Raw genomic sequence first — 23,625 nt, 5'->3', positions numbered from 1 at the left:
AATAATGCTAATCCTCTATGAAACACCCCGCAAGTTAGTTTTCACGTATGTAGCAGAGTTGTGTGTGTGTGTGTGTGTGTTTGAGGTTCCTTTTTATATGGGTAAATTTCTGCCTGGTATACAGTGCCAGTGAATGATATACCAAGTTGGTCGGCGCTCTTTTAACCCCTTACGGACCCAGCCGTTTCTATTTTCTTTTGCCTTCTAGTCATATCTTTTTTCCTATATATATATATATATATATATATATATATATATATATATATATATATATATATATATATATATATATATATTCTCAAATATTGCAGCAGCACAGTCAGAAGTTGTGCACTGGGTGCAATTCCTCACAGAGGCCGGCCCCTCCCCCACGGTATACACAGGACAAATGACGAGGCAGCACTTCCAGCTTTCAGTGATAGGGTGAAAAAACCCCAAACCAACTTTATTCCAGCCGGCTGGAATCAAGTTGGTTTGGGTTTTTTTCACCCTATCACTGAAAGCTGGAAGTGCTGCATCGTCATTTGTCCTGTGTGTATGTATATGTGTGTATATATATATGTGTGTGTGTGTATATATGTATATGTGTGTGTGTGTATATATATATATATATATATATATATATATATATATATATATATATATATATATATATAGATATAATATATAATCAGCACACCACTAAATGCACTAAGACTGAGTATACAGGTGAATATGTGAACAGGGTCAAATACATGACTCCAATATTATTATTATTATTTACTGCAAATGCAGTAAAGAAGCTATTAGCGCATATTATTGATCAAAAATATGCCGGGCCCACCTACCAGGCGACAAGGTTGCTTCTTATCAGGTGGGACCTACTCTAACATGGAGGGTCCAGCTCCATTTTCACTCTGATTTAAAAACACCAAGGGCTGGGGGATGGGCGAGGAGTGCTAAGTTCCAAAGAGGATGCCTAGTCCTCTATAATATACATATAAGCAAAAAACGGAACAGCACCTCCTGAGACTAATCGCAGGTGCAAGCTACCCGGCAATAATACAGCAAAGCTGTATTATTGCCGGGTAGCTTGCACCTGCGATTAGTCTCAGGAGGTGCTGTTCCGTTTTTTGTGTATATATATATATATATATATATATATATATATAATATATACACAAATATATATATCTCGTCAACATTTTTATACTTTTTAATGGCATTAATTAGTGGTTCAGATAGTGTATTGAGAAACTGTGAAAGAAATTAAAGGGATGGAATGGTTTTAGTTTTGTTTTTTTACAGTATGGTAAAAATGAAATGATAGCTTTATTCTGTCAGTACAATTACAGGGATGCCAAAATTTATATTTTTTAAGGCCTGAGATGATTTTATCACTTTTACTATAAACTGCAATACTTTTTAATTGCACTGTATAGTGATTTTACAGGAATGTTATTACATCCTGCATTAGGGCCACAACCCCTTCCGACTGCTATGACAACCATTCGGCACCGTGCAACTTTGTTGTAGGGGTGTAGAGGGTACCTCTCCCGCGGTCTAACTGTGCAGGTACTGCAGTCATTATGCAGAGGTAGAACTGCAGATGGGTGTCAGGCGTGTAACACAGCCACCTTCCACAATGTTTAGAGCAGGCGTCACTCGCAACCAGTGATGTATGGATATCACATCTCAATGCGATATCGCGTCTTGTAAGCTCTTGAAAAAGTTGATTATACTTGTTAAGTGTCAAGATATGAATTTCTAAATTTGTACATGTACGCCATTGGTCGTTAAGTGTTAAAGCCTTTTACACTGGCAGATAATTGCCTGAACAATCAGATCATTCATGCACATTTCATTTACGTTATTTAAGGCAGCACCTTTTCTGTCTACATAGGAAGAAATGCTGCCAACAAAAGATCATATTTATTCAGGCATAGAAGATCCAGTTAGGCTACGTCCACATCTGTTCCATCATAGGAACAGAATGCCAAAATTGCAAGTGCAGAACTTCAGCCAACAAACACGTCTAGTCATTTATTGGCTGATCAGCAGGCCCTTTACATGGGACACCAATCAGGAATGAGTGTTAATTTCGGCCCATGTAAAAGGCCTTTTATTTGTCAATTTTTTAATTTTTTTTTAAATCCTAGATGTTACCTAGGTTTGTAGGTAAATCTAATATATCATCAGGTCATTATCACATTCTTAATTGTAATATAAGGAAAATGTATGACTTCTGGTGAAACTTTCTTACCACTTATTTGAACTGAGGAAGCCATTTTACCAAAACTTCTTCAAGAGTTCTTAACAGATCCATTTGATTTTGACTTGATGTGAATTTTTGAAGATCTTCATAATACGAGACCACTTGCACATGATGTTTAGGAAGTCCACTTTCTTGTGCAGTCCTTCTTTTAATCAAAAAAGATGGATAGGAGAGCGGACGTTGAAAGTAGGGCCGTAGTGATTTTAGGCATAACTGGGCTTGACCTAGACCTCTACAAATGAACAATTTTACAGTCGCTATTGGTTGTATATTTAATTAATGTCCATGTGTAAAAATGCAGTTATGTAATTACGGCTCGGTAACTAAATCTCAACATCGTGCAAGTTATAGTATGGGTAAAATAACGGCTCAACATCAGTTAGGTCTCCAGCAACTCGGCTTAAAATCTTCAAAGCTTTATTGTTGGCACACAAAAAGCACATAAATCCAAAGAGGTGCAGAGTTACAGCCAATGCGTTTCAGACACATTCATTCTGTCCTTAGTCATGGCATGGTTTTCGTTTATTTGTAAAATAACAGCCCAATATGTCTGTTTAAAGGGGTTATCTAACCCCTAAAATGCCCCCCCCCCCCCTCCCATACGTCCGGGCCCCTCACATACAATGTACGTACTTCACTCCCTCGGGGCCCATTTCAGGGGTCGGATAACTCCTTTAAGAAGAGGTTTTCTAGTTGTTGGTAAGAAAACAAAGAGAGAGAGACACAAATTCTATAACAAAAAAAAAAGCAATATTTACCTCTTCAATCCAATGCCGATCCAGCACAAATGCTCCAGAGAACTTTGTTTCTATGCTGCCAATGATGAAGAGCCGTGATTGCACTTGACCATTGCATCCAGTCTCTTACTACTGGCAAAGTGTGAACACAGACTGGCAGGCTACAGCTGGAGCATTGTAGAGTTAAAGGGGTTGTTTCTGGGACTTTGATGGAAGAATATGCCTTCAAAGTCAGATAGATACGGGTCCCACTTCTGAGAACCACACCTAGCGTATTTTGAAAACGGGCCCCTGAAAATAAACCAGAGTGCATGTGTGGCGTGCTCTGCATTCATTTCTATGGGAGTTCCAAGATAGCCGAGCCAGCGCTCAGCTATTTTCGGCAGTCCCATAGAAAGGAGGTCGTCCACACATACGCGGCTCCTCTTCGATAACTTAAGGGTCCCTTTCTGGAGATAGTTATGGCTAGTTTCGAAACTCCCATTAAAATGAATAGAGAGCCGGGTGCGCTCTCATTCATTTTTGGCGGCCCATTTTAGAGATGGATGTGTTTCTGAGAGGTGGAACCCACATCTATCTGACATTGGTGGTATATCCTAGCTATATGCCAGCGATGTCTCCGATGAGACAACCCCTTTTAGTTGTGTTTTGCTTTATTTGACTACATTTGAAGCTCCTTTTTATCAACTACACAACCCCTTTAAAATCTATTATCTGAGTGTTAATGAGATGTAGAAGGGTCAGAGTATGTATTTTTTCTTATCCATGTATGAGATGAATACATTTTTTTGTTGTTTTTTTTTCCCCCCCAGATTTGGTTTGCCTTTATGAATGGGTTTTCTGGACAAATCCTCTTTGAACGATGGTGCATTGGTCTCTACAATGTGGTAGGTTTCAGGCCATCTGTATTGGCATTTGCTGCATTATGACAAAGCTGTTGTTAAGTTGAGATGTTTTCTTTGCCTTTTAGATGTTCACTGCACTTCCTCCCCTGACTCTTGGAATATTTGAAAGATCCTGTCGCAAAGAGAATATGTTAAAGTACCCAGAGTTATACAAGACGTCGCAGAAGGCTCTTAACTTTAATACTAAAGTAAGTGCAATTCTACTTGTAAGTAAGGCTCATCTAAGCATTTGTAGTTGGTGAGCAGGGCGGTAAGTAACTTGGGTGCAGGCAATACAAAAACACAAAAAGTAAATGTTAATATACGGCACCATAATAATTAGTTGCCAGATATACGGGGCCACATAGCAGCGAGGCATATTGCATCCAGGTATTTCACAGTGAAGGTTGTCTGCATCCCTGGTGGTCTAGGGCAGTAACCGGTTTAATGCCTGTATTCATGTTAACACCAACACCTTTCCTGCCATAGGCCACCAGGGTTGCTTGCATGAATACTATTAATGCCCTAGACCAGTGTTCCTCAACTCCATTCCTTAGGGCCCACCTGCCGGACATGCTGTCATAATTTTCTTAGTTTCGAGCAGGTGATGTAATTGGTGTCAGTGCCTTAAGGACTTGCCACAGGTATTCATTCTGTGGGATATTCTCAAATCATGAATGGCAGGTGGGCCCTGAGGACTGAAGTTGAGGAACACTGGTCTAGGGCATTAAATGTAAGCATCCCTGGTGGCCTGTGGCAGTAAAGGTGTTGGTATCAACATCCCTGATGTGGTGTTAATGGCAGTATATCTGGTTGTCTAGGACAGGCATGTGGTTAATTGTAAGATTCCTAGTGAAGAGCGATGGAAGAGTTAATACATACCTTAGATCCAGTGGGTTACTTTCCAGGATCCAGCGCTTTGTCCTGCTGTAAAAGTGGTCAGTTTCCTCCCTGCACTGATTATGGAGATGAGCGGATAGAGAGGGCTGTGCAGTTCTCATTTTATGGCTGTACAGTTTTCTTTATGTTTCAGTAGTGATTCAGGAGCACTCTACATGATCATTATGTGAGCAAGGATATAGCCTGAGCTTTGCAGCTTAGAAGGAACAGTTGCTGTCTTTCCGCCAGGACCACCAATAATAATCTGTAATCTGTGGGGAACGTTGTGTTAAGTGCATAATGCTCATGGAAATCAATTCAACATACCAGGTCCTCCAGAAAGAGAGGCTCTTGATAGCCACATTCTTGCTCATGGGTAGAGGTGCAAAATAAGGGAATACATACACATTTCTCCTGACGTGTAGTACTCAGGTTCTACCATCTAGGGTAGAAAGGCTTGCTGGTATACCATTGGTACTGCATAGCCTGTAATAAGAGAACGGGAGGCCAGAGGAATGTTTGCACACCAATTTACTGTAATCTTTTACATATCTGCCCGAAGTAAAACTGCATGCCAAGTTTTGCAGAAAACTAATTTCTATCTGGGTGCATTAGTTTTTTTTTTTTTTTGTGTGGGGGGGGTTTGCAGTAACTATAATGACACATTGCAGTTAGATTTATATTGGTGGCCACAGGAATAATTTGATACTCGTACTGCAATTTATTGAGCAACATATTAGAGACTTCATAAATGTACATACCCAGAGCGAGCACTGTGCAGACACTGACTAAGCAGGGACTGCTGATTAATTTTTAGGACTGCAATGATTAATCGATTATAATCGATAACTGGATTCGTTGTCGACTAATCCAGTTATCGAATAATCGCCGATTCGTTGCTATGCGGGTGGTCACTGCATCTTTATTTTACCTTTTACAATGACGCTCCTGTAACAGCCAGGCAGAGCGGACGGCGGCGTAACGTCATTTACTCATGTGACACTCCTGCTCCGCCTCCTTCATTCATGAAGTGGGCGGAGCAGGTGCGTCACGTGAGTGAGTGACGTTACGCCGCCGTCCGCTCTGCCTGCTACTGGAGCGTCATTGTAAAAGGTAAAATAAAGATGCAGTGATTAGTCCGACTAAGCATCGGGCCCGAGGCTGTTATGTGGAGGGGGGAGGATCTGTCTATGGCACTGCTATGGGGAGGGGGGTCTGTGTATACCACTGCTATGGGGAGGGGGGTCTGTGTATGGCACTGCTATGGGGAGGGGGGGGGGGGGTCTGTGTATAGCACTGCTATGGGGAGGGGGGGGGTCTGTGTATAGCACTGCTATGGGGGGGGGGGTCTGTGTATGGCACTGCTATGGGGAGGGGGGGTCTTTGTATGGCACTGCTATGGGGAGGGGGGGTCTGTGTATGGCACTGCTATGGGGAGGGGGATCTGTGCACTGTTATGCCCATAACAGTGCACAGATCCCCCTCTCCATAACGGCGCCGCCCACAGATCCCCCTCTCCATAACGGCGCCGCCCACAGATCCCCCTCTCCATAACTGCACCGCCCACAGATCCCCCTCTCCATAACTGCGCCGCCCACAGATCCCCCTCTCCATAACTGCGCCGCCCACAGATCCCCCTCTCCATAACTGCGCCGTCCACAGATCCCCCCTCTCCATAACTGCGCCGCCCACAGATCCCCATCTCCATAACTGCACCACCCACAGATCCCCCATAATAGTGTCGTCCACAATTTGTTTTAATATGGCCTTTGAACATAATTTTTCAAGTAAGATCCTTTAAACCTCTGTTTTGTAATTTTGTCGGTTTTCCTGATTAATCGTAGAAATTAATCAGCAACTAATCGATTATTCAAATAATCGTTAGCTGCAGCCCTATTAATTTTAGCTCAGAAGCCAGCAGAATTGGGAATGCAGCCGTGGATAAGAATGGAACAGAATCCAGGCTGTAACTATGAACCAGCGTTCAGCTCATCTGTATGTGATTTAAACTACAGTATGAATAGGGGTGCTGTATAGTATGAACAAATGCTGTACATTTGGGATCTGTATTGAATTTTATAGAATCCGATATATAAATATCTACATTAAATGTCATTTATCTCTCTAGTCCATTGTATTTAATAATTGTACATAGGTTTATAGGAAATCGGAGACGTTCCTTGACCGTGGTGTAAAATACCAAACCATGTGTGTAATCTCATACATCTTTACCTGATGGTTCCTTTAGGGAATGTGACACGGGGCAGTTGTCAGATAGTCGGAGGAGTGGAAGTCATCCTGTTACGTGGGAAGAGAGCAGGAGCTGCTGATGATTTATCTCTCGCTTTGTCAGATGTATAGTATAGAGCTCACCTGCTTCCGAAAGGCCTGACTATGGGTCTCAGATACGTGAAGTCAAAAGTTGAAAAATATAACATTCCAGCACATTAAAAAATTAAGTGAAAAATCTAAGAATTTATGGTATAGAGTGCATTATACCTTTATTATATACACCCGTAGCTGCTGGAGAAGGAAAATTGGGAGCTTTGATTAACCCTATAGTGAATAACTGCTTCCAAAAGAGAAACCAGTAGACACATGGAATCCGCACCAGCACCTAACCTACATCTATTTTGCCTCACCGTACCACTAAAGGTGGCCATACATGTTAGACAATTGCGGGTGCTGTGATTTTAAATTCCCAGTGGGTTTGTTCTCAAGGAAGATAAGCCGGCACCAGAGTTGTCTGGCAGCTGATTTATTCTCCTTTTCCTACAGAGAATCAACACGTGCATGCCAGGCTGAGCCCAGTGTGCATGCCAGGCTGAGCCCAGTGTGCATGCCAGGCTGAGCCCAGTGTGCATGCCAGGCTGAGCCCAGTGTGCATGCCAGGCTGAGCCCAGTGTGCATGCCAGGCTGAGCCCAGTGTGCATGCCAGGCTGAGCCCAGTGTGCATGCCAGGCTGAGCCCAGTGTGCATGTCTTGGAGGGGCCTGGAAGATATACAGTGACATGACCATAGCACACACAGGACTAAGCAGTTTTGCAGTTGTCACCAGGATTTTTGGGGCTTTAGAACTGCCTTACTTACAGTAAATTCTGCAGGAAGATTTCAGGCTTGTCCCAGTTTGTTTGAGGTTTCTCTGAGGTTAAGTGGATGTGCAGTACTACTCCTTTATTACTTCAGATCATGGTAACAGATTCCCTTTAAAGGTCCCCTGTCAGCAGATTTGTCCCTATGACACTGTCTGACCTGTTACATGTGCACTTGGCAGCTGAAGGCGTCTGTGTTGGTCCCATGTGTCTGCATTGCTGAGAAAAATGTTTTAGTATATGCAAATGAGCCTCTAGGAGCAACGGGGGCGTTAACATTACACCTAGAGGCTCTGCTCTCTCTGCAACTGCCACACCCTCTGTACTTTGACTCATGGTGCCAGGTGTGGTGATGTTTTAAACTGCCTGGCCCTGCTGGCCCTGTCAATCAAAGTGCAGAGAGAGCAGAGCCTTTAGGTGTAATGGTAACGCCCCTGTTGCTCCTAGATGCTCCCCCCCCCCCCCCCCCAAAATGTCCGGGCCCCTCACACTGATTCTGCTTACCTGGTCCCCACATGGCTGCTGCAGCTTCTCCTCGTGCATGGATGAAAATATCTGGTGTTGGGGGGGTTATTGGGTCGCGGGTGATGCTAGGGAGGCTTGCCATTGGCTGCCCCCCGTACCGGATATTTTCATACGTGTACAGGGAGAAGCGGCTGCGGCCATGCCGGGACCAGAAGCGGCCTGGGGAGCCAGGTAAGTAGAATCAGTGTGAGGGGCCAGTGCATATGGGGGGCATTTCCAGTCTCTGATAACCCCTTTAAGACCTAAATCGGAACAGAATGCTGGTCTTAAAATCGCCATGGTGATAACAGGTGGGGATGCTCTTAAAAAGTCACAAAATATTAGGTAAACTCTCTGCTCCCATAGATTACTCGCCCTGCCGCTGTATCCTGTACGCCGTGCCCGTGTGGCCTGTACAATGGCTCTTTTCCTGAGGCAGATGCAGCTGTCTGCAGTAGTCAAATGTAACCTGTCCGTTTGGATGTCATGCCTTATGTATTTGTCATTATGTGTGCTAATGGATTACTGAGCACTGAAGGAATAAAGAGAAGATGAGGAGAAGCGTGTTGGGCATTGTCATTACGCCGGGCCGCCTATTTTCTGTTATTAGCGTGATTACTTCTAACACATTTCACATTTGAGACATAAGAAAGGGAATCGCTTCAATTTGATCAAACTCAGACTGGGGATTTCATGGTCGGCATTTAGGAAGTAAAAGAATTCATGTAGAACAACTTACCGTGAACACAAATCCTGTATGCTCTGGGTAAAAAAATAAAAAGGAGAAGCAAGGAAGTGACGAAAACAACCTCGGCATTTATTTTCCTGCTTCTTATTTCTGCTTTATTATAAGAAATTACCAACCGTTTTTTATTGATTATTTTTTTTTTTATGTATTCTCCTATTTGTTTTCTTTTTTGTTATTTTTCTTTTTCCCACTGGAAGCTTGCAGCAGAGCAAGCAAGAATTAGTCTTTGTGTTGTCCTGAAAACACAAATCTATCTTACTTATTACAATGGGCCAAAGCTTCAGAGCATGCAATTTTCTGCTTCGATGTTATGCTGAAAAAATTAAAGTATTATATTGCTTATGTTGGCATTCATATCTTAGATTTTTCTAGCGTCACACACTTGCTATGGCTGGAAAAAAAAAAAAAGCTCAAGAGAAGAAAAAGTATTTTATGTGAAAGTGATTTGAGACTAGCAACCTGACGAATGGGGAATAATGCAATTAATCAAAAAAGCAGCAAACCTCCCAGTGATGCTCACACTGTTTTCTCTGGATGAAGTCTTGAAATTTCATATTCCACCTCCTTTTTCACAATCTTTTTTTTGTGTTTAATGTTATGCCGAGTCCATCGGTTGGGGAATATACGCATTTCATTTATAGTGTGAGGTATTCGAGATGGCTTGTTATGGAAAGGAGGGTGAAAGGTTAAAAAGGCCCCACAGGGGTTACAAGATTAGTATGTGACTGGTGTGGCCAAGAGAATGGGAGCCGAGAAACTCATTTATCTTGCACCCACCTGTGCTGCCTGTCACGGAAAACGTGGAGGTAACCGTGCAGGGAACAGTTAGGGCCACTCTGCCAGCTGCTAGGGGGTTAATGGGCGGCAAGCGTTAAATGAGATCAACACTAATGCGCACGCTGAATAAAGGAGAACTCGCTCAATCACTAGTGAATGGAAGAGGAGCAAAGTGGGGGTTTTTAGCTTACGGTAAATATTAATGAAAACCCCATGTTGGGTGTATTTTCTCAGCAAGAAACTGACCTACAACATGGTGGTTAGTTTGTGTCAGTAACTCAGCATGCCCCTCTGATCTGCCCAGGCTGAATAGTCCTGAGGGCGCTGCGCTTAGCCATAGGTATTTTATTTTTTGCATCTTATTATAATAGCTTGATTTTTATTTAAAAATTTATTTTAAAAAATAAAATAAAAAATAAACATGAGAGGGTTACTACCATGTACCATACGAGTGGAGAACCACTGTCGCCTAATGTGGTGTAGGCCGGACTGAAGTATGATTGATTTATCAAGACTGGCACTTTCTGCGCCAGTCTTTATTTCCCCCACGTGCACCTAATTTCTGACTACGTGCAGGCCTCTTCATAAATTAGGCGCATCCTCCGGCAGTCCATGCGCCTAAACATGTAGATTTCTGGCTTCATTCGCTCCAGAAAGATAGATTTGTCTCTGCTGGTGGTCATGCCCCTTTCCCTGCCCTTACTACGCCCTATTTTGGAAAAGTGGCGAGCGCTGTGTAAAAAGAGTACACGTGCAACTTTTTTTTCTTCTTAAAAGGCGCATTTACAAAGTCACGTACACACGGCTTGCAACTTTAAAAGCCACATTTCCGGCGCAAGGGAGCTAATAAGTCTCCGCCTAAGTTTTGCTTTCCAATTTAAGTGTATGAAATCTTTGATAATGGAGTCCAGCCCTATGCCTCTGGAGCCCCGCATATTTTCTTCAGTTCTTAGTATGTTTAAAAAAAAAAAAGTGGCTTGGGGAAGTCAGAAATAGGGCACACCTTTTTTTTTTTTTTTTTTTTTTTTTTCTCGTCTGTCAACCTGTGTTGAATTTAAATTTTAGTAAAAGAATTGACATTGTCATGTATATTATGTGTAATGTTATATACTGTTGTAACTTCACTGATGACGGTTACCTACTACTGTTCATGACCCACCGTCAGCAGCTGCTTTGTAGTTATAAAGTTGTAAATCACTGTGTAGCCGGATCTAATCCTTTACATTCTGATGCAACTTGTTTGCAAGTTGTTGTTTTTTATTTTTTTTTATTTGAGAACTTATTTATAAATGTGTGTCTCCATTATGATTTCTAAACAGCAGGTCATTTATTAAAAAAAAAAATTCTCCTTTTTGCTGGTTACGTTTTATTTTCATGGATTTTGTTTCTGTTGCTGCTGACCTTAAAGAACTGTTGCCCATTTGCCTGACACATGATAAAGCTTTGGGCTGGTGTCCTGACAGTCACACTTTTTGCACATAGATAAAGAAAGGTCATGGTTCACCGGCTTCTATCTATACAAATGAATCTCTTCACTCTGTTTTCTTCCAGGTTTTCTGGGTTCATTGCCTGAATGGTCTCTTCCATAGTACTATTCTGTTCTGGTTCCCGCTGAAAGCTCTGCAGCATGGTAAGACACATTTTCTTACAAGACACGTCAGTTACAAATCACGAACATGGAGTAGTCTGGTTTGATCATTTTTAATTGGCGTTTCCTAAGGCCTCTTGCACACAACCGTATGTATTTTGCGGTCCGCAAAAAACGGATCCACAAAAAATACAGATGACATCCATGTGCATTCCATATTTTACGGAACAGCTGGCCCCTAATAGAACAGTACTATCCTTGTCCATAATGCGGACAATAATGACATGTTCTATTTTTTTTGCGGAACGGAAACGGAAGGCACACGGAGTAACTTCTGTTTGTCTTTGTTTTTGCGGACCCATTGAAGTGAATGGTTCCGCATTTGGTCCGCAAAAAAACTGAACGGACACAGAAACAAAATATGTTCGTGTGGAAAAAGCATTAGGATGGTGCTAGAATTGTGAAGTAACTTGCTGTCCTTGCCGTGTGTCATAACTATACAAAGTAAAATACTGATTTATAGGGTATGACCAGGTCTGCTGTCAGTACAACTATGTAATGTGGCACCTATTGACTTCTATGTGAATCTACTGCACCTCTAAATGTTTCCGAACTCACCTGTAGGTACACAGAGGTTTTTTTTTCTGCTGTAATCAAGCTGTGCACCATGATGCCATTTTAATGACCCAAGTGCATTCAGCGTGGGAGAACATTCCTCAAAAAACTATTAATACCTTAATGATACCATGCCAAGGAGTGTAAGCTTGTGTATTTCTGCATGTGACGCTCCTAATCGATACTGAAGTTTCAAATGTTTTGTTTCCACTTTTTTTTATCATTTGCAGATCATTAATATTTCATTTCAGTCCTGTGATTTCTATAATTCCATTATTTTTCCTACTTGGTGTTGCAATTTCAATGTTAAGTGTGTATCGTGCCTATATACTCCTGTGACTGGCTATGAATTTAGTATAGTGCTAGAAAATTTAGACTAGAACCTTCAGAATCACAGTTGCATATCCATGAAGCAAACCTAATTACAAAAAACAAAATGGCTGCACACCGTTATATATACAAACAATGGAGCTAAGAAATAGATAAGTGGTACAATACCGACTATAAATGAGTAATGGAAGCTCTTAGCGCACATACGTGTCAGGCCCATCTACCAGGCGTCAAGGTGGCTTTTGAATCTAGTATACTACAGGAGATGTTATATTAATGTATGACTTGGCATAGTGAGCGCTTGATGCCAGCAAGTGTGATAACAAATCTACCATTCAGATGTGTGTCAATAATTTATGTAAACCACATGAATCAAATTACCGACTATTTAAGGTTCTTTTTTTCCCTAGCACGTTAAGGTAGAAGCAGGTGACTTATCTTTTGAAGTCTCTCCTGAAACCAGTGTTTTGGCTGCAGATCAATCCACAGTCCAAATATTGCTTCACTATATTTTCCGAAGGAAACCTTCCGCCAGTTTTCCTGCAGTGCTTATGTGTTTTATTCATCCCTGCCTATTACCGATGGAAGCACATAGCATAACTGCATTGAAAATGCCAACATTGTTTCTATCCCTTTTTACAATACGGTATTCTGAACACTCCTTTTGATGCTGCAATTTAGAACATCTCCATATACACTATCACAATATCTTGTAAGCTGGAACATGCTGCCTGATCTTCCAGAAGAAGACCCACAGAGCACATTATACTTAATTACTTATTGATTGAAGTTCTTTCACATGCTGCATCCAGAGACCCCTTACCCCAGTATGTGACTGATGCTATGAGCATCCATACAATCCTTGGGTGGCATGTTCCACCTAAGTGCTCCACATTCACTTTGGACAAGTTACTGTTTAAAGGGGTTATCTCCTCACAGACAATGGTGGTATATTGCTAGGCTATGCCCCCATTGTCTTAGAGGTGAAGGTCCCAGCAGGATATATCGGGAACGGAGCCCCACAAAGTGATGGCCGGAGGACTTCGGTCCGGCCACCACCAAACGCAATCCCCATAGAAGTGAATGTCCAGCCACCGCTCCTATTCACTTCAGAGAATGAATTGAGGGCGGCTGCGCTTGCGCAGTGCACCCTCTACCTCTTTCGGGGCTCCGTTCTCGATATAGGTGTGGGACCCGCACTTGTTGGACAATGGGGGCTTATCCTAGCGATCTGCCCCCATTGTCTGTGATGATACAACCCCTTTAAGACCAACCTATACAAGGTACAAAGAGGGCAAGCACAGTGTAGATGAAGAGTCTGCATCCTAAATCTCTGTAAGTGCGGACTCTGCGCTAGGTGTGACTGAACTTGTTGAGGGGGGTGGGGGAGAGATGATAAAGTGAGACTTTTACTATTATATTGTTTTCTTTTGTATGTTTTTGTTCATTTAATAAAGTTTTTTTTCCTTATGTATTTATACAGATAATGTGTTTTCAAATGGAAAAACCTCAGATTACCTTTTATTGGGGAACATTGTTTACACTGTAAGTTTCAAGTTTTTTTCTCTTGAATGGTAAATTGTCATCATTTTAAAGGGGACCTAAACCTTCACTGAAAGCACTGGAGGTTCAGCCGGGCACTTCTGAGGGTTAGGCCCCTTCAGCTTGCATTAGTTATGCTATTGCAGCATGTGGAATACAGTCCTATGTACGAGGTCTCTGTTGTCTGCGTGCTGCAAAAGCAGAGCCGATGCAAGACGAAGGTGCGAAAAACTGAATAACATTGTGTATTCTCCTCCTAGAAATACCGCTGTGATAGCATTGTGTATTCTCCTCCTAGAAATACCGCTGTGATAACATTGTGTATTCTCCTCCTAGAAATACCGCTGTCATAGCATTGTGTATTCTCCACCTAGAAATACTGCTGTGATAGCATTGTGTATTCTCCTCCTAGAAATACTGCTGTGATAGCATTGTGTATTCTCCACCTAGAAATACTGCTGTGATAGCATTGTGTATGCTCCTAGAAATACCGCTGTGATAGCATTGTGCATTCTCCACCTAGAAATACCGCTGTCATAGCATTGTGTATTCTCCTTCTAGAAATACTGCTGTCATAGCATTGTGTATTCTCCTCCTAGAAATACTGCTGTCATAGCATTGTGTATTCTCCACCTAGAAATACCGCTGTCATAGCATTGTGCATTCTCCTCCTAGAAATACTACTGTCATAGCATTGTGCATTCTCCACCTATAAATACTGCTGTCATAGCATTATGTATTCTCCACCTATAAATACTGCTGTCATAGCATTGTGTATTCTCCACCTAGAAATACCGCTGTCATAGCATTGTGTATTCTCCACCTATAAATACTGCTGTCATAGCATTGTGTATTTTCCACCTAGAAATACTGCTGTCATAGCATTGTGTATTCTCCACCTATAAATACTGCTGTCATAGCATTGTGCATTCTCCTCCTAGAAATACTGCTGTCATAGCATTGTGTATTCTCCTCCTAGAAATACTGCTGTCATAGCATTGTGCATTCTCCACCTAGAAATACTGCTGTGATAGCATTGTGTATTCTCCTCCTAGAAATACTGCTGTGATAGCATTGTGTATTCTCCACCTATAAATACTGCTGTCATAGGATTGTGTATTCTCCACCTAGAAATACTGCTGTCATAGCATTGTGTATTCTCCACCTAGAAATACCGCTGTCATAGCATTGTGTATTCTCCACCTAGAAATACCGCTGTGATAGCATTGTGTATTCTCCTCCTAGAAATACTGCTGTGATAGCATTGTGTATTCTCCTCCTAGAAATACTGCTGTCATAGCATTGTGTATTCTCCTCCTAGAAATACCGATGTGATAGCATTGTGTATTCTCCTCCTAAAAATACTGCTGTCATAGCATTGTGTATTCTCCTCCTAGAAATACTGCTGTGATAACATTGTATATTCTCCTCCTAGAAATACTGCTGTGATAGCATTGTGTATTCTCCTAGAAATACTGCTGTCATAGCATTGTGTATTCTCCTAGAAATACTGCTGTCATAGCATTGTGTATTCTCCTCCTAGAAATACCGCTGTCATAGCATTGTGTATTCTCCTCCTAGAAATACTGCTGTCATAGCATTGTGTATTCTCCTCCTAGAAATACCGCTGTCATAGCATTGTGTATTCTCATCCTAGAAATACCGCTGTCATAGCATTGTGTATTCTCCTCCTAGAAATACCGCTGTGATAGCATTGTGCATTCTCCTCCTAGAAATACCGCTGTGATAACATTGTGTATTCTCCTCCTAGAAATACTGCTGTGATAGCATTGTGTATTCTCCTCCTAGAAATACCGCTGTGATAACATTGTGTATTCTCCTCCTAGAAATACCGCTGTCATAGCATTGTGTATTCTTCTCCTAGAAATACCGCTGTCATAGCATTGTGCATTCTCCTCCTAGAAATACCGCTTTGATAACATTGTGTATTCTCCTCCTAGTTTGTGGTGATAACCGTCTGCCTGAAAGCGGGCTTAGAAACCTCCCATTGGACCGTGGTAAGAAAAGAGGAAATTCTTAGAGAACATGTTACCAGAGAATGTCATTTGTGCTTCTATACATCACAGAAAAAGATTTTATTCAGTTAACCACAAGTACTTCATTATAATTAATACAATGGGAGACCATCATGCAGTCTGTCATGCAAAATGTATTGGTAATCTTTAAATCATAATTTCAGCTTCCAGGCTTTCTAAATACATATGGATGACTGTTTAATTATTTTTTTTATTTTGTTGATCTTTAAACAATATATTTTAAAGGGGGTGTGGATCCACTTAAAATGCTTTAAAAAGCTCTCAGAATGGTGTAAAATAATAAAAGAAGTTACCTTTCTGATCCCCTGCCACTTGTGTTCCGACTTTTCTCGGAATTCCTCATCCCCCTTGACTTGTATATGGAGGACCAGAGAAGAATCTGAACAGGATCAGCGGGTATCAGTAAGATAACTGTTACAACTTTTATCACTTTGCACCAATCTGAGCATCTTTCACGTTGAAAATGCTGCTTGATCTGTGGGCAGCATGTTATAGATCAGGAAAAGCTGAGCAGATTGTTATATAGTTTTGTGGGAAAAGATTCGGTTCAACTTGTAATTTATTGATCTAAGTCTCTGATCATCTTTGGCTTAAGAATCCAGTGGGTGGTCCTACTCGCAGTGATTGACATCCTTTCTTGTATAGCTGAGCATAGAGAAATCACTGTCACTCACTGATGGGACCGCCCACGGGACCCCTAAGCACAGGCTGAGTCGAGATTTTGATCATGACCCTCAATCAGCGGCCAACTTATGGGCAGCACCTATCAAGTCGACATGGCTTATGTCAAACAGGGCAGAGCATACTTTATCATAGGCTATATTAGTCAGTGCCATATAGTCATCTTGCATACACACTGGTCAACAGTAGCCAGAAAGTGAACAACCGTTTTAACATTTTACAGTATTCCACAAGTTAAGTCTACCTAAGCGGGAGCGTAATGGCCCTTTTACACGAGCAGATGAACAGGCTGACTGTCCGGAATGAGGGTTCATACAAGCACTCGTTCAGAATTGGCTTATGAGTAAATGTGCAGTCATTTGGGCAGTACAAAAAAAATTTAAAACATTTCTCAACCACATAATAAAAAGGGATCTGCTGCTGACAAGCAATGAATCTGTATGAGGATGAATGATCTTGGTAAGGATCATTCATCCTCCTACATCAGTGATGATTGCTGCATGTTAATGCGGGTAACAAGTGAGGGCAGTGATCGGGGATGAACGTTCTTATTCCTTACGATCCTTGATCCGAGCATCACCCTATGTAAATAGGCCCCAACTTTGTAAACTTTTTGCTAGCTTTAACTTGTACCACTTTCTATTCAGACAAGAAAGCAAATGTAATATTCATTTGGACACCTGTTACCAGAGAGGGGTGCATAGCGAGAGCCTAGATGGCAGTGACACAGGAGGAAAGTAGTTAAAGGAGTTCTCTGTGCTTTGCAGAAAAACTTGGAGTGTTTAGACTTTGTGGAGGAAAGATGGCTTGGTCACTACTTACCCATCAGTCATACGTCCAAAGCCACTAAGTTCTTCCACATGGTCAGAACATTTTTTCTGCAAAGCCCAGAGAACCCCTTTAATGAGTATTTAAAGCAGCTTTGTATATGAGTGGAGCACGAAATAATCTGAAATCAGTACAAACTATTCACAAAGTTACTAGTTTTTTTTTGTCTATGTGCGTGAAAAAAAATGCATGCAGGGCCCTAGAAGTTAGTGGTGCTATTCACACCTCAATTTTTTGCTGGTCCATGCAGAGAAAATCTGAGTATGTCCTTTCTTGTCGTGTCTCACGAAACGCTGACCTGAAAAACCATTAGTGACAGTTGTCTCCTGTGGTTGCCAGGTCCGTGTTCCATGTGGACCTCACTGCCATACTAAAAATGTCCGTGTGTTGCAGACACAGAACTGACGATTTTTACAGAGGACCTGTCACCACAAAATGTAGTGCAGTCTGATATGTTATGGAGCAGAAGGAGCTGAGCAGATTGATATATGGTTCTGTGGGAAAAGATCCTGTAAATGTAATGCATTTAAATATCTGCTTTTTCTGACTTTAGGTGATATCGGTGATTGATAGCATTCGCTGTGTAAGTGTGTATACAGAGATACCTGTCAGTCACTGATGGTTGTAGACAGGGAGGTGTTATCAGTGATTGATAGTATTCTCTGTGTAAGTGTGTATACAGAGATGGCGTCAGTCACTGATCTCTGTACACAGGGATAGTCTTAAACGGGTTGTCTCATCTCGCGTTAGGGAAGCAACATAGCTTGCTGTGTTACGCTTTTTCTGTGCGTCTTTGCATCTAAATTTATAAATTACAAGCTTTACTGAATATTTTACCACAAAACTATCAATCTGCTCAGCTCCTCCTGCTCTATAACCCTCTATCTGCAGATTGCACTACATTTTGTGGTGTTAAATCCTCTTTAACACAAACATTTGAATAATCCCAAAATGTTATTTTGTTACTGTATGTGCAAGGCCACAACTTGGTATATTATGCTGTATAGTAGTAAGCTCATTTACAAGGACATATAATAATAATCTTACGTTAAATGTATATGGAGTTTATTTTTCGCTGTGTTGACTTTTTTCCCCAGAAATGTGCTAATTGACTATTTTTTTTCTATAATTTTATTGACATTATGTGGCTGTTATTGGTCTGTATTATACTGAGAATTATTAAATTTGTGCTCATTACTCAGCAGTCTGAAATGAGAAAATGCTTTTTGCCTGTGGTTTTTACATGCTTTTAATATAGAATGAGATTTCCACAGTTTAGTGGCTGCAGATTTGATAGGAATCTGATTACTCAGCGACTTTCTCTAACTGCTCCTTCAAATAAAATGAAAGATTTCTCTAATTCTTGAAGCTGGTGCTTCCTCTATAATGGTTAGATGAAGATAAATGAAAGTGTCATACTTCATTATTTTAATGAGCTGTTTACTTCTTTGTCAATAGTTCAGCCATGTGGCTATATGGGGGAGTATCTTGCTATGGATCGTGTTCTTTGGGGTCTACTCTTCATTGTGGCCAGCAATTCCTATAGCACCTGACATGTCTGGAGAGGTATGATGCTTCCTGTCATATTTTTATTTCATTTGCTAGTTTATTAGAGCTAGACATGTATACCTGAGTTAGTCTGTCAATGATTGTCAAAAGATCTGTAAATACCTTATAATAACCGCTTTCATTAATGTCCCTTTCCACTGATCCCTTAAAAGATTAGTAGAACTACAGGTAACAGCACACTGCTAGTCAGTTGCACAAAGATATAAGCAAATACTGAATGTAAAATGAGCTGATTGGTGGTTATACTTACTGCTAAAGCAGTTGGAAGCTCTTTGCGCATATAATTGATCAAAAATATGTCGGACCCATCTACCGAACGACAAGGTGGCTTCCATCAGACGGGGGCCTAATCTAACACATGCCTCTCCATGGGCTTACAGCCTACAATCTGGGCAAAGTAGTTGCTACAGATGTAGCAGGGGTAGCACTCCAGCTCTTAACTCAAATTTCTTAACTCATCGCGTTATCTTGAGACAAAAGCCATTGAAAAGCAATTAAAGGTGTTTGCTTAGATTAGATACAACTCAGAAATCTCAGAAAACAGGAGTGTTAACTCTACTCCATCCGTATGGCTTGTCTGTGTCTGGCTAAGAAGATGGAGGGGCGGTCCTTCACACTGCATGCCTGTGTTCTGCCACTTTTCTATACCCGGACAAAAGTCCATACCCGGAAGTGATGTAGCTGCACCGGAAGTCACGTGGACGCATTGTAATCAGCTGGAGGACGGGGGTGTGCGCGCTGCGCAAGCGCATTCGGCTAAAGTATAGTAATCTGGCAGAACGCCGCAAGCCCGTAATCTACATTAATTTGTACCCTCGCGGGCTCGCTTCGCTCACCACGGATTGGGCTCGGCCTCGCTGCGCTTGGCATTTGCTAAAACTAACTCTATGCCGCCATTGATGGTAAAGAAAGAGATGGATGGTAAAGAAATGGAGGGCTGGGAAAATGCAGGGGTGTTCTGGCAGATTAACATACTTTAGCCGAATGCGCTTGCGCAGTGCGCACACCCTCTCCTCCAGCTGATTCCAACACGTCCACGTGACTTCCGGTGCAGCTACATCACTTCCGGGTATAGAAAAGTGGCAGAACACCTGCATTAGGCTTCAGAGTGAGGAGGCGTGTCTCAGTAATCTGATTGGCTGGCAGGACACTGCTGCTACAGCAAGTGTGTATGTGAAGTGCGGGAAAGCAGTTTTGGCCTCAGAGAACTGGCAGAGGAGCCATCTTGAGAAGGTCCTCATATTGTAAATGTTTTAACGGCTGTAACAAAGGGAAGAACTCAAGGAAAACAGTGGTATGTGAATATGCTGCTGCAGCAGTAACATATGGTAAAAAAAATTTTTTTTTTATGACACATGACCATTACACTTTTCCAGGATTTGTAATTATTGTCCTGATTTCATACCTGGCTTGTGATATGGTATCGTACTGTTATGTATACTCAAATTTTAACAGACAGGGGCAAACTGACTCTTTGGACAGTGCCTAAGGGTTTAGGGCTAGAGGGCCCTATAAGTCATTGATCAAATACAAGCACACCTTGAAGTGAAGTACTACTAGGTAAACACAATGGGAAAGATTCATCATTCCCTTAATGCCACTCTTAAAAAGTGGAAAATTACCATATTCTACACTTTATGATGCACTTTTTTTTCCTCCAAAAGTTGAGGGAAAATGCCAGTACATCTTATAAAAAGAATACTAGTGAGTGCTTCCATTATGGAAGTACTCACTAGTTTACAGGAGTTGTGGGGAGTGAAGCGCTGCCAGTACTCACCACTCCCTGATCTTCTCCGGCCCTCACTGCACTGTCCTGACTGCATACAGCATTGGGACGTAGTGTGCGCATTATGAGCAGACTCTGCATGCAGTCAAGTCACAGTGCAGCGCGGGACCAGAGAAGATTAGGGAGCGCAACTGACTGCAGAAGAGATCACTGCACCTGGAGAGTAGCGGCAGAGCAGGAGAGTTAAGAGAATTTGTTTTATTTTATTTCTGATGGGCATATTATGTGTGGTCTGAGATGGGGGTTCTGATCTAATATTGGGGGTCTGATCAGTGGTCGGATCTTATCTGAGGTCTGTCATGGGGGTCTGATCTGATATGGGGTCTGACATGGGGGCTCTAATCTGAGGTCTGTTGGGGGAATCTGATGTGTGGGTCTGATCTGAGGTTTGATACAGGTGTCTGATCTAATATCTGATATGGAGCTCTGATCTGATGTCTGATCTGCATTCTGACAAAGATTAAGGGTTTAGTTTAGGGGTCTGATGAAGATTGGGGGGTCTGTTCTCTGGTCCAATGAAAAATATTGGGTGTGTTGAGAAGGGTAAAAAGTGGTGCGAACAGTAGGTAGGGCTTAGCAGGATGCGTTAACTCCTGCAGTCTAAGAGTCACAGACCAGAAACTGGTGTACATTATAGTTCACATATACTCCAGTTCATAGCTAGTGTACATTTGATTATCTGGTGCACAGACTGCAAGAAGTTGCACCAAGATTATTAAGTGGCCTGTGCCTCTTAATATATTTGTCACTTTAACAGACTGACACTTTCATTTCATACATCAATCTTCATGAATCTGCCTTCATGTGTATCACAGGTGGCTATAATGTGAGGGAAGGGGCTTGTGGCTGCTAAACATGGCTGCAATGACTGCTTCCTGGACCCAGCTATAGGTGAAAGAGGATAGGAGATGAACTTCCCCCAAAAATAAGGCATAGCACATAAGAATATAATGAGGCGCTTCAGGCACATTAAGTTTTTTTTCTTTTTTATAATTTAACCAGTTGCCTACCGCAACACAGAATTGTGGCGGTAGGCTGTTAACAGCATTAGGTTACATTATGGTTTGCTGGAGCCGCGTTGTCGGTAGACAGCTGTGGTCATCTCTTAGCTTAGCGAAGCAGGCAGGAACCCGTTCGGCTCAGCTAATCCTGGCATAGCACATTGTTACAGGGTACCCATGTGCTATGCTAGGATTTAGTAAACCTCCGGGGGTTAATATGCGCTCCTGCCCATACTTATTGCGCTGCGGTCCCATTGATTAAAATGTCTACTCTGTACATCGCTGACAAGACAGCGGTGTACTGAAAAGTAGATTTGAAGCGCATAGCGAAACGTGCGCTTTAGAGAGGGAAACGTGTATATTACAAAAACTGTTAGGGACATGTTGGCAAAAATGTATTCCAGAGTTTTTAGTGACTGTTTTAAATAACTAGTCAAATAAAAAAGTTATAGCTGTAGTTAGTTTTAAAAATAGTATACGGTATGTGGCGGACTTTGTGTGTAAAATATACAAATGTGCACATTTTGTTTACTTTTTCTTTCATAAAAAAAAATATAGGTATTCGGTTTAGCTATATTAAGTATACAATTCTTTTTACGGGGGGCATAAAATAACACAAGCTGGTAGGTATATATATATATATATATATATATATATATATATATATATATATGTGTGTGTATGTATATGTATATATATATATATATATAAATAATGCAAAAGATTAAAATGTCTATTTCCTCCAGGTGAATACCTTAAGGCAGGCATGGCCAACCTTACAGACAGAGCCAGAAAAAAAAAAAAAAACATGAGCCACAACGCCCGCTCACTTCATTGGGCTCAGCGGCGGCCACGTCATAGGACGGAGGGACTCTCTCCTTCTCCACTGTCTTGCCGGAGAGAACATAGCGTGCGCTGAGCGCGGCACACGCCATGTTCTTAGCAGTGCAGCCTAGATAGTAAGAGCTGGCCGGACCGCTCCCCTGCAAGCCACAAATGAAGGAACAAAGAGCCGCATGCGGCTCATGAGCAGCAGGTTGGCCACTCATGCCTTTAAGGGGTCAAAAATAAAATGGGCACTTTGAGGGCGTTTCTAATGTTTTGGCAATGTAAATCTGTTCTGGCAGTACGGTGCTAACCAGCAATAGGAAAAATAGGCCTCCAAAATGTATCACATGCCCAGCCACTAGATAAATTAGACAATTAGAATCCATTTTCACAGTGCAAACATACAATAATGATTTTAGAAAAGTTTTGCCTTGAAATCTTTTGTAATATCTGTCATCTAATGGCACAAAAAAGGTCTAATTTGTCTTGAGAAAAATAGCATCAAATATGTGTAGGTTGGGTCAGAAATGAAATGGTTATTTGCAGTTAGATTGGCCGTTGCAAAAATTGAAAAATTGCCCTGGTAAGAAAGGGGAGGTAAACACTTCAAAGTAGTTAAAGAATTAATCCGTAGTTTATGTTCAATTTCTCTAGGTTTTGCCTCAATCAGTTAAGATGTGTTTAAAGGCAGTCTCCTGGAATTATTTAAAATGGCCAGTGCAGAGCTGCCTGGGAGGTTGAGGGGGTGAAGCCACACTACATACTGCACTCCTCTACAACAGATGGTAAAGATCTGATCCTGCCTACGATATGCCGTCATGGCTGAGCAGCCTGACAAGAACCCTCTCCAATGCAAGTGGCAAAATGTAGTAGGCAGCTGCAAGTGGAGGCAACCAGTCCTGCTCACATTTTAGGAGAGGTTGCT

At 41.7% G+C, this 23,625-nt stretch overlaps 1 protein-coding gene across 5 annotated transcripts in view; it reads left to right on the top strand.

Moving 5' to 3' along the window:
* ATP8A1 (ATPase phospholipid transporting 8A1) overlaps nt 1-23,625 on the top strand; it is a 188,313-nt gene that overhangs the window by 152,682 nt on the left and 12,006 nt on the right. For all 5 annotated transcript variants that reach the window (XM_044298696.1, XM_044298712.1, XM_044298679.1 and 2 more), the window contains 6 exons: nt 3,804-3,878; nt 3,962-4,084; nt 11,427-11,505; nt 13,892-13,953; nt 15,912-15,968; nt 18,975-19,082. In XM_044298696.1, coding sequence (XP_044154631.1) covers nt 3,804-3,878; nt 3,962-4,084; nt 11,427-11,505; nt 13,892-13,953; nt 15,912-15,968; nt 18,975-19,082 — 504 coding nt within the window. The remainder of the gene's footprint in view (nt 1-3,803; nt 3,879-3,961; nt 4,085-11,426; nt 11,506-13,891; nt 13,954-15,911; nt 15,969-18,974; nt 19,083-23,625) is intronic.

This window comes from Bufo gargarizans, chromosome 1, assembly GCF_014858855.1.
Source record: "Bufo gargarizans isolate SCDJY-AF-19 chromosome 1, ASM1485885v1, whole genome shotgun sequence".
NCBI lineage: Eukaryota > Metazoa > Chordata > Amphibia > Anura > Bufonidae > Bufo > Bufo gargarizans.
This window is presented reverse-complemented; position numbering and strand designations above follow the sequence as displayed.